Raw genomic sequence first — 11658 nt, forward strand, 5'->3', positions numbered from 1 at the left:
TTTAACCATTTCACTACTCTTAACTAACCAGTGTGTTCTAGATCTTCCTCTTTTTCTTTTGCCCTCTGGTGTTTGGAAGGTTATTTTTTAGCAAGATTTTCATCTCTATTTCGAAATACATGTCCTAGCCACCTTATTTGAGAAACCTTAATCATTTTTACTAAATAGGTTCTTTTTATTTTGGTTGTAATGAATTCTCCAGGTTCTGTTTCTTCTTACTGCACCAAAAATGTTTCTTAATATTTTGGGCAGAATCAGATTCCCTAAAATCAAATAAAAATAGATTATTCATAACTATTCATATTAAATTGCCCTAAATAAAAAAGATTATGCTTCTATGTAAAGTAAAAGTGCAAAGTGAGTGAGAGATAATAATTATGGATGTTTCTTTGCTTTTCTCAAATGAGCAAGAATATTTCTCCTTTGAATACTTATCTCAATCAAACAAAACAAAAAGTGGGAAGTGAAAAATATGATATTCAAACTACAGTTTTCAACACATGGGACTGACAGAGAATTAAAAATCAAAATGCAATACTGATCCAGTAAGTAATGCAAAATATATATATATATATATATATATATTTTTTAAATGAATAAGAACCTAAAGACCATTTTGTTATTATGCAAGGAAGAGCAGTTTTTATTATTAATTTTCAAAAAAGAAGCATTTGTTAAGATTAAAGTAGAAAATTTTATAAGACATACAATTTTTCATTAAAAAATTTGGATTTTATTGTAAAATAAAGCTCTTGTCAAACCATAATAATCTTATTTATTAATGCAGAGGAAGATATCAAAGACTTGTGGTTAAAACTCAGAAGTGGTTGGACAAAAATGTTACAATTATCTAGCAAGTCAATTTAAAAAAAAGAAAGGGCTTCAAATTAAACAACTTTTAGTTTTCATCATTTTGTTTTCAATGATTAGGATATTCATATCAAAATGACCAACCTTTCCCCAGAGAACACTGAATCAATGTTCAAAAACTTTTTGGTTTCTTTCTCTTTTTGGAATGCAAGTTTCAACACAGTTAAAAAAAAATCTATTGATCCTTTGTTTATAATTAATGTGAATTATGCCACGAAAAATAGCTTACACTCCAATTTCGAAAACCAAATTTTACAAAGGTGAAAAACAAAAAGAAAAAATCTGTGGTAAAATATGCACTCTAAAAAGAGAAACAAAACAAAAAAAATTTGAATATCGATTCTGAGTTTTTCCAGTGCACCCATACCAAATTGGATATTTTAATTTTAGATAGAACATGACTCCCTATAATGAACCAGATGATTACATCTAAAGCATGTTTAGAATGTTTCACAGAACAAACAAGACTATCTTCCCACAATTACTCAATATTAATTTCAGTTATTTTTTAAAAATAAACTTAAGAATATAGGATTCAAATTATTGCGTTTTTTTAATTAAATTCCCTTTTATTTTAAATTCTATGTGTAATCTTTTTATTGAGTCAAAATAAGTTTTATGTGCAAGAAAGCAAACTGGTTGCATCAGACACTGAGCTTGGAGTCAACAATTAAAAGGTTCAATATAAAAGCATCTTTCAAGAAATTGTTTCTTCTTACATACTTTGCTCTATTCTATTATTTTCTTTGATTGATACCACCTAGCATGAAAGATTCCTACAGAGGTTACTGTTTAACAGACTAACTAAAATATTAAGTTTAAAAAACAAAATGAAAATTCCATTTTTTGAAATGCAAATATTGTTTTCATTATTTTAAATAAATACAAAATAGCAATTCAAAATATTCATCTTTAAGATTAAAATGCTAATGAGCTTATCTTGGAGTACAGATAGCTCTTACCAATTCATACCCAGAAATTGAAAGCAATAAACGTACTATTTTAATGGGGGAAAATATTAAATACCTTTAAAATATTTATTTATTTTATTCATACATTATTTATAATAAATATATATTCTTATTCTCATAACAACAGATACATATATTCAGTTATAGACAATTAAATATTATATATGGCACTTAGTTGGCAGTTTTTAAAAGAAACAATTTTAAAAATTGAACCTAGAAAAATGATATCTTGTTTCAAGATATTCTAAACAATCCATGTAAAATGTCTTCCCAATAATAATCTTATAATTGATATTTGCATACAATTCTTATCAGTACTCATGAAAAAATAAAAGTGAAAGTTAAAAAGAAACAGAACAACAGAAAACTAAATCAGGTACAATAAACATAAAATAAGAATTTAGCGAACAGCTAAAGAGATAAACAAAAATGAATAATACAATCCTATAAGTTTACATTTCAAAAACACTATGATAAATACGGAGAAACCTCAGCTTGTGAACATTCCAACCCAATGGACACCAAACATTATAGAAATTGTCTCAAAGAATTGTCAAGGTAAATAATTTAAAATAAACTTTTAGCAGATCTTTTTATCTTGTTGGATATATGGTAAATGAATTAAGCTAGTAGTACTTAGTAGCTTGTACTCTTAGCTATTCTCTTTCCATATTACTCATTTTAATTTATAAAGTTTAAATAAATATTAATGCCTTTCCTTGTTTCTCATTCTAAATTTTTTTTAATCATTATGTTAATTTAAATAAAACATTTTAGAACTTTATGCATCTCAATAAGCTTGTTGATCGTCTAAATGAACCATTTTCAGTTCTGAGGGTTTGTACAGGGTCTCCTAATTGAACATCTTAAGTCCTGAAGGTGTCCCCTTTACTGAGGTTTCATAGTAATAAGAAACATATATGAATAAACACGAGTTAAAATAAATATACTTGTATACATTATCTATATTAGAGAAATATAGACACATTTTTACACAAATCATAATCATAAACTTTGAAAATGTTAAATACATACTGATAATACAGCTGCAAATACAAAGTAAGGATAACATGATTCACATTATAAAAAACCATATAAAATCTCAAAATGTACTAAAAAAACATCATTGTATAAAATCTATATAAATTTTCGCTTCAGAAAAACAACTTCAACAACTGAACATTCGAGTCACAACTTCATTAACTATTGTCCCAACTTCTGCCATACCACCATAACCAACATCACCGCAAGCCAATCTTTTGGCAACACAAGGTATCTCAAAATAACCCAACTCTTTTAAAGTTTTGACATGTTTTGCCGTAAGTGGGTGGTCCCACATGTATGTGTTCATGGCAGGACAGAAAAACAGTGGTTTTAGGCGATCCCAAGCTCTGATGGTGCACGTGAGAAGATTGTCACATATGCCATTAGCCATTTTAGCCAAAGTATTAGCATCTAGTGGGGCTACAATAAGAGCATCAGCCCAACGCCGTAGTTGGATATGAAGAACTGGATCGGACATTTCTTTCCAGGTAGCCCATTCATCATCATCTGAATAAACTGGGACATTTTCGGGCATTTCTTTCATGGGTATGAAGTGGAAAGCATGTTTTGTGGCTATCACCTTTAATTCCATATGTCTACCATCAATTGCTTGTTTTAAAAGGCTCTTTAAAAGTTCAGGTAACTTTATACTGGCTACACTTCCTGTACATCCAATCAGAACATGAAGTTTTTCACAAGGCTCCATAATATGTTTAGCTTCTAGAAAACAAGAAGAAATAGGCATCATCAATATTGATCATCATAAAAAGCTTAGTTTTTAGAAAATGAAGAAAAAATAAGCATCATCAATATTCACAAAAAGTTTATTCTAAACACTATTCTCAATACTGAATAATAAGTTCAGATTTTAGAAAGTGAAGAAACATTAGACATCATCACGATAAGTTTAGTTTCTAGAAAATTAAGCATCATCATAATGAGTTTAGTTTCTTTAGAAAATTAAGAACCAATAGGTATCATAAATATTTATCATCAAAATAAATTTAGTTACTAGAAAATCTAGTAAAAATAGGTATTAACTATATTCATCATCATAATAAATTTAGTTAAATTTATTATGATGCACTATTTAGTAAAGTGCAAATTGAGGAAAAAAATAAGCATCATCAATATATTTAGTAATACTTATGTCCTCAAAATACTGTAAAGAGAAACAAAATTAATAATTAAAAAGGATATAATAAATTTTCTTAAATCTTAGTAAATAGAGGATATTACAACACATAAGGGTTAGCAGGAAATAGTTGTCCATGAATTAATAAGGATCATGAATTTTCATGAACTATTATGATTTATGGATTGTTAAGGATCTATTTTTCAGTTTGAAAATACTCGTGTTTATAAAATAAATTTATATATTATGTCCTGGAATATTTAGAACTCTTATAGACACCAAACTAACATGCTGGTATTACATAGTTTGGAGTAGAAGACAGTTGTTTTGCTTTTCGGTAGGATCACCTGAAATAATATTAATTTTTCTATGCCTTCTCATTAGAAATGGGTTTGTTTTCGCTTCAAACTTTAACAGGTGGATTTCTCATGATGGCAGGATAGTAGATTAGTTTTAAAAATTTAATAGTAAGCCTTAAACTTAAATACAATTTTAAAGTACTTTCCAGGGATTAAAATTTGGGTTAAAACAGCTGTAGTAAACCAATTCAACTTTTCAAAAGTATCAAATAAAATTAGAATTTTATAAATTGCTTTAGAAATTGCTTTGAATAGCTGTACTTGGCTGAAGATAATACATCAAAGTCCCATTGCTTTACACAATGTAAAACAATTGATTAGGAGAAATATTACAAATCAAAAGATTTTTTTAAAAATCTTGCTTCATAAATGGGCCTATGATAAGAGGTTAACTTAGGATGAGCCTTTTTCAAATCTGAGTGAGTGATAATTTAGTTTGTTGCACCGACTAAGTTTCTGGCTATTATCAGAGTTCATTGTTTTTATTTGTGAAATCAATTGTCTCAATGCTAGAAAAAGAAACTCGGGGGGGGGGGGGATTTCCATGACTTGATCTGTGGCAAACTTATTGCCAAGTCTTCTCAACTTCTCAGTAGCAGGCCGCAAGAAACTAATAATTTTTTTTCTTCTTTTCTTAAATCACAGGGACCAAATCAAAGGGTGTGACCTCTAAATTTTTTTTTTTTAATTTTTTCCGTTTGAGATCAATTTGGCCCATTGGCGATTGTAGTTGGCAGGGTAGATCACGATACGAAAATATCCGCACACAAAGTGTGTAAAATATCTACTTTGTTTCATATTATTAAACATCAATTCGGATATTGTAATTTATAAGTTTTCATAAATTTTCTGAAGTACTGTAAATTAAAGTTATTTGATTAAATGCAAGTTTAGGAACGTATAAAAAATAAGTAAGCACTGACCAAATTATAAAAGTGCGTTAATTACTAGAAATAAATGAAGGAACCATTAGCGAAAACCAGGAAAAAACTATCAAAAACAAAACAAAGGCCTGAACGCACATCAGTTGCACAACTACTAAATTAGCTTGCAGCTTTTTTATTTTGTTAATGTATAGATGTGAGCGCATACATTGATAAAAAATTTCAATAAATTATGAAAAACGACGCTTGCTTGAATTATGCGTCAACTTTTGACTAAAATGTTAAAAAATAATATGATTTATTTAATTAAGTAAAGAAAAAAAAAGTCACTAAAAAGACGAATATAGGCAGACGGATGCGTACCTATGTATCCCTAAAGGGTCATCATCAAAATATAAACAATTTTATCACTGGGCTGCATTTGAGTGTAACTTTGAGGCTTCTGCCTATAATTTATATTTAATTGTTTGATAATATTCTTTCATTTCATCTGAATATGGGTAGCAGGCAGTCTATCTGGTTTCAACCAGATTTGGCTGAACCAGAGCAGCCGTTTGTATCTAACTTCGACCCAATGTTAGGATTTCCGAATGGAAGGAAAGTTAGAAGTAAGAGATAAAGTATTATTTTAATTTACTTGTGCGTGTACAGTATTATTTTGTTATTAACATCCTTATCATATTCAAGAAAATTTATATTTTTGTGTATAGTCACCTTAAGTTCGCAGGCATCTCTTACACATCAAAGAGCAAAAACTACGAATTCATATTATTCTGTTTAGTATTTATATACTCTCGCAACAAAAAATGTGGAAAGCTTAAAAATATGTTTTACATGCTCTTAAGATATAACTAATCAGCTTTTATGAATCCACAATGGAGACTATTTATGCTATTTACTCAGATATTAACTGCTAATATCTTACTTATACGTAGCATTAATTTTTTACAATGAGCCATAAGAATTAGGCAATATTTCAGTATTGTGAACAATGCAAAAATAATCATTAAGTCATTATCATGCAGTTGATCTTGAAATTGTGGAGGTGAACTTCTGAATCTGGTAGAGATGTAACGGATAGTGATTTGGCTGAATAGCAAATATCTTTTTTTTAAAAATCATTAAATATTATGTTTTTATATAAATAAGTTTAATCATTATTGGCAATTAGCCCAAACTTAGCTAGATTATTGGTATGGGATGAAGGGGTAAAACCTCTAATATTTATTTATTGGAAATATTTAAGATAAATAAAAAAAACTGACTTATAACAATAGAAAAAAATTAAGTTGTAAAAAAAAATAGAAATATTATAAATTATTTAAAAAAAAAAAAAAAAAAAAATGCTAAAAGTAATATTTTTAGCAACAAAAAAAAAGTATCCATAAAGCATTAAAAGGAACATAGTCTATCAAAAACGCTTTTGAAAATGACTATCACTATCATAAAAATGCCCACAAAAGATAACATTCAAAAGCATAACAGAAAATATAAAAATCGATCTTAGTTCTCGAAAGAAAATTTTTCAGCTGAACATCTCAGTTTTTCAATTATAGTTTTTCATATTATAAATTATAAAAAAATACCCTGAATAGATGAAATATCAACCCTAATGGAAACCCTTTTAATTGCTGTATCATAATAAAAATGTAGCAAAAGCTCTATAGAAACCAAAACAAAAATCGTTCATAATTTTTTAACTAAGAATTTAATGCTAAAAATCTCAATTTGGCTTTTTCATATGGCAGTATTTTTAGAAAAAAAGTGATGTTATGAAAGTAACATCATTAGAAACGCTTTTTAAAAAATACTGTGCCAAAATAAAAATGCTTAAGGGAAAAATTAATAAAAAAATGAAAAGAGTAAGAAATTTTTTTTTAATATAACTTGTTGAAAAACACAGTTTTTTTTTTGTCTTAACATACAGGAAGATAATGACAGTAAAAGAATAATCTTATCAGAAATAAACCGTTAAAATGCCATGCTATAATAATAGCAGAAAAACTGCAAAAACGAGAAGAAGAAAATTTTTTTTCAATTCTTAAAAACAAACAAATTGACTTGCCTGAATATAATTACAAAACTCAGCAGTACAAAACATGTGGTTCAATACAAAGTATTCTAATTTCAATTTTTCAAATTTCCCTTTTCCATTTTTCTTACAGAATATAAATTTGCAAGCACAGGAAATTTCAGAACTTAACTAATAAATGTAAAAACTATTTCTGATAATGTATAGTAAAAAATACTATTTTAAATTATTGTTTATTTAATCTATTCAAATTCAAGAAAGAAAAAAAACTTAGTCAAAAAAATACATTGCCGAATGTTTGGCCAAATATTCGGTAAACGGTCAGAATAGGCTGAATATCGAATAGTGGCCAAATATTCGTTACATCTCTACTTCCTGACTGAACTGCTGTTGAGGGAGTGCTGAACTATTTTATTATTTCTTATATACAAATACAACAATCTATGTATGTACAAAAATTTGTAAATATTTATTTTTAAACCAATATGATTATCTGTTAGAGTGTAGAATAGCATACCTTTTTGATTGGACACTGTAATTTGAGGTTTTTACTCTATATGAAATCTTCAATCAACTTATTATTTGTATACATTAATTTCTTATTATTAGAAATTTCTCTTTTATGTAATTTTCCCTGTTTTCCCAAAGAATATATAAAATTGCCAAAATAAGAGGGGCACTAATGTAAACTTTTACCTTGTTTTGTTATCAACTTCAAACATAACACTTTGAAAAAAATTTAGTTACACTAGTTAATTTTTATTTTCATAGAGCCCAGAAATTCAATTTTAATTTTGCAAATAATAATCTAGACTAATACTTATGTAAAATTTACTTTTAAGCACCTTCTTAAATTGGTTTAATGATTAAACAAATTATTTTATTCATGAAAAATGGCAATCTAAAAAAAAACCTATGAAATCCTTTTTTTTCTTCCCCTTTCTCTCTCTCTTTTTTTCTTTTCTTTGTTAGTATAAACCAATAAGTATACTTCTTTAGATTCTGTACGAAACAAATAATAAACATTGTTGTTTCTAATTTTATTATGTGGGGAAGATTTTAGTATAGTTAAACCAGCAGCAATAAAGTCCCCAAATTTTGGTGACAACCGGGCACTTTCATGCAAAAAATTAAAAAAAGTATCACAGAAGAGAACCAACTCGAGGGGTATATAACTTGTAGCCAACCTCACATAGATTGCATTTTTAAACAAAAATCCATTTGGCACTGTGGAGATGATAGTTGACACAAACAGAAGTACTAATATGGACCCCACTAAATAAGTTATATTAAATTATGTATTGAAAACTAGTTAGTATTTTTTTAAATAACATAATATTAAAAAAAAAACATATCTATCCATTAAAATTATCAATGTAGAAATTAATTCGTTTTATATTAATCTATGTAGCTGTGAAAACTACCGTAGAAGAAATGGAATCTGCTCAAATACCTCCAGACTTGCGAGATTACTGCATAGATTACTATATGAAATATCTGGAATGCAGACAGAAAGTTTTTCCATGGAATTACAAATGCGCTCATGAGATTCATGACTATCATAATTGCCAATTTCAAGAGTAAGTAAATAAATATTACACTTTTCTAAGAATAAAATTACTTCCTAGATTGTACTTTATTAAATTTCAAACTTTGTTAATATTTAAATCAGAAAAAGACATTGTTGCTGCGCCTTCTTTATTTTATTTTACATTTTCTTAGTGTAAATACCACATGGACGAAGACTTCATACCTCAAAATGATGTACTCAACGTTTTGAGGAGAAAAAAAATCTCAAATTGTGAAACATTTCATTCAACCTCAAATAGTCAAAAATTTCCTGAAAAATCTCAATACATTTCTTTAAAGCTGCATTTAAGTCGTCACTCAAAATATTCATCAAGTCTAAACTGTTTATTTAAAATTATATACCTTACAGGGTTATTCATAATTCCCTCCGGGGAAGCATTATAGTAAAAAAAAAAGGAGACGTATATATGAAAAAAAGAAACATATGAAATTATTCCGAAACTATTCAAGTTTTACTTACATATATTACAGGTGTTCTATGTGTGAACCCTTGGTCACACGGCATACACCATAGTCCAGTTCCTGCCCGGAGGGAATTATGAATAACCCTGTATATGAGTAGAATAGCTTCGTTTTATTGCATGGTTTTTTGTAAGCAATTCTGTGACAATTTTTTTTAGGGGGAATTTAAGTTTCTTGTGAAAAAAATACTATCTTTTAAATATCAATATACTAATTAATTCCATGTACTTTTGGAGCTATTTTCATGATCTGCCAGGCACTCTTTAAAAAGCGTTTTTTTTTTTTTTTTTTTAATAAAAAAAAAAAGTATTTTCAGACAATCCTCATCTTCAAAGATAGCAACCTCATTAAGAGAGCTCATCTTGTGATTGCCAGGCAACACAGCTGTCATTTAGTTTTAAAATTCTTGTAATTAATTGCTTAATAAAGATCCTATGTATTTCATTGTTTTGTTAAAACAAATTCCCAAAATATGCTTAGCTTATTTTTTCAGTCATCTTAAAATGGCCACTGAGAATTAAAGAGTAACAAGAGCTTCTTAGGAATTACTTATCGTCATAGAATGTTTATTTTCTACTTAGTTTTGCATTCAATTTTCAAAAGTTCAACCAAAAGTAATGATAAACATAAATATTTTTAAAATTAAGACTTATTTCAGTTTTCACTGTGGTTAATTATCTCTTGTGTTCCAGTATTGGAAAAATTAAATTGTGTTAACTGTATGCTAAATTACTGTGAGTAATATACTAAATTTATCTTCTTAAGTATAAGACTCAATCTATAGTTCTAGATTTAATAATATTTTGCAGTTAAAATAATGTTTTTTTACTAGCCATGAATTACGAATGAAAGAATATGAACGTGAAAGAAGACTACAAGAGAAGCTTGCTAAACAAGAAGCTGAAGATTAGATAAAAATTATTTTGTACAAAAACTTTCTGTGTAGCATTAAACTTTTACTATTTAGAAATTAAATTGTGTTGTTGAACTATTTAAGACAGTTTATTCAATTGTTAATTAGTGTTTACTTTTATTGTTATGCTTAACAGTCATACTTCTTTATGATCTTTACTAGGGATGTAACAGATATTTGGCTACCATTTGGTATTCGGTTGGTCGAATATTCGGCGAAATATTATTTCTGAAAAATGTTTTTGATAAATTTTTTCGGGGCGAAATTTTAATAGATTTAATAAAAAATAATCTATAAAATTGTATTTCATACTATACATTATTAGAAATAGTATCTATATTATATTAAACGCTAATACGCATTTATCAATAAAACCGATGATATTTCTTTTCTCTCGTTGGCAACAGTTTTCATTTTTAATTGATAGGCTTCGGCGCGCAAGAGCACGTAGTGAGCATCATATGTCTAATCGGGTGAATTCTCACCGCATTATCAAAAAAATTCTCACAAAATTATCTTCATCGAAGCCGATGCTTTACATCCGGCGTTCAGTACTATTTCATATTGTTTTACAACACGTGGTTTTAACCCTCTGGTGGGAAAGACTTTAAAGCAAAACTTACAACAGTTACTTTTCTCAACAACTGAAAATTTAGAACAGTGTGATTAGGAAAAATATGTGAACTGTTTGCAATTTCGAATTAATATTGAAATGCATAGGTTTAGAATTTTCTACAGAGAAAAGTTTTCGGAACTTCAGTGTTCAAAAAAGTATACAAAAGCTAGACGTTAAGAACGTATCCAATGAGCGAGCAAAGCGAGCATCGGATTGCGAAGCAATCGGAAATGAACTGCAAAAGCAGTTTCGGGGGTTGCCGAGCGCCAGCGAGCAGGGGGCGAAGCCTCCTAGTTTAAACATATTTACGTTCTATAACTTGTTAATTTATGTTCTGAAAGACATGGAAAAGCGAAATTTGAAGACTTGATACTTGATTACTTTATACTAAGCCAAGAATTTTGTAATGCTGATTTTTATTTCTCATTTGTATTATATTGAGGCAAATCATCGTTTTTTCACCACCCTATGTTTTAAAAATTGAGGTTTGAGTTACTGTTTTAAAAATTAAAACTTTTTTTAAATTTTATTTGTTTTGTTTTTCTAGGTTAACTAAAGCAAAGCATGTTAAAGATGTGCTTTTAATAGATTTTATTTCTTTATTCTCACTCTTTTCTTGTACAGTAAGACAAACTAGTAACATAGAAAACTGTGATTTTCAATATTAAAGTTTTATTTCAGAACTAAGAATACTTTTTTTCTGTTCCTCTTTTGAATTTTTATTAACCTTTCTTTTTATTAGAGTTTTTAATATGTCAGTATTTTTTAAAGAGCTCTTCTAA

General features: G+C 28.0%; 2 protein-coding genes across 2 annotated transcripts; one reads left to right on the forward strand and one right to left on the reverse strand.

Moving 5' to 3' along the window:
- Positions 1 to 1893: 1893 nt before the first annotated feature.
- On the reverse strand, positions 1894 to 5439 carry LOC107446296 (phosphopantothenoylcysteine decarboxylase). Its single transcript, XM_016060905.4, has 2 exons — positions 5303 to 5439; positions 1894 to 3605 (listed from the first exon to the last, which is right to left on the reverse strand). The coding sequence occupies exon 2, from the start codon at positions 3589 to 3591 to the stop codon at positions 3010 to 3012; it is 582 nt and encodes a 193-aa protein (XP_015916391.1). The 5' UTR covers positions 3592 to 3605; positions 5303 to 5439; the 3' UTR covers positions 1894 to 3009.
- A 167-nt stretch (positions 5440 to 5606) lies between these two features.
- On the forward strand, positions 5607 to 10343 carry LOC107446294 (NADH dehydrogenase (ubiquinone) B18 subunit). Its single transcript, XM_016060902.3, has 3 exons — positions 5607 to 5871; positions 8707 to 8875; positions 10180 to 10343. The coding sequence occupies exons 1-3, from the start codon at positions 5760 to 5762 to the stop codon at positions 10256 to 10258; spliced, it is 360 nt and encodes a 119-aa protein (XP_015916388.1). The 5' UTR covers positions 5607 to 5759; the 3' UTR covers positions 10259 to 10343.
- Positions 10344 to 11658: the final 1315 nt, after the last annotated feature.

The sequence above is a fragment of the Parasteatoda tepidariorum genome, chromosome 9 (genome assembly GCF_043381705.1).
Source record: "Parasteatoda tepidariorum isolate YZ-2023 chromosome 9, CAS_Ptep_4.0, whole genome shotgun sequence".
Taxonomy (NCBI): Eukaryota; Metazoa; Arthropoda; class Arachnida; order Araneae; family Theridiidae; genus Parasteatoda; species Parasteatoda tepidariorum.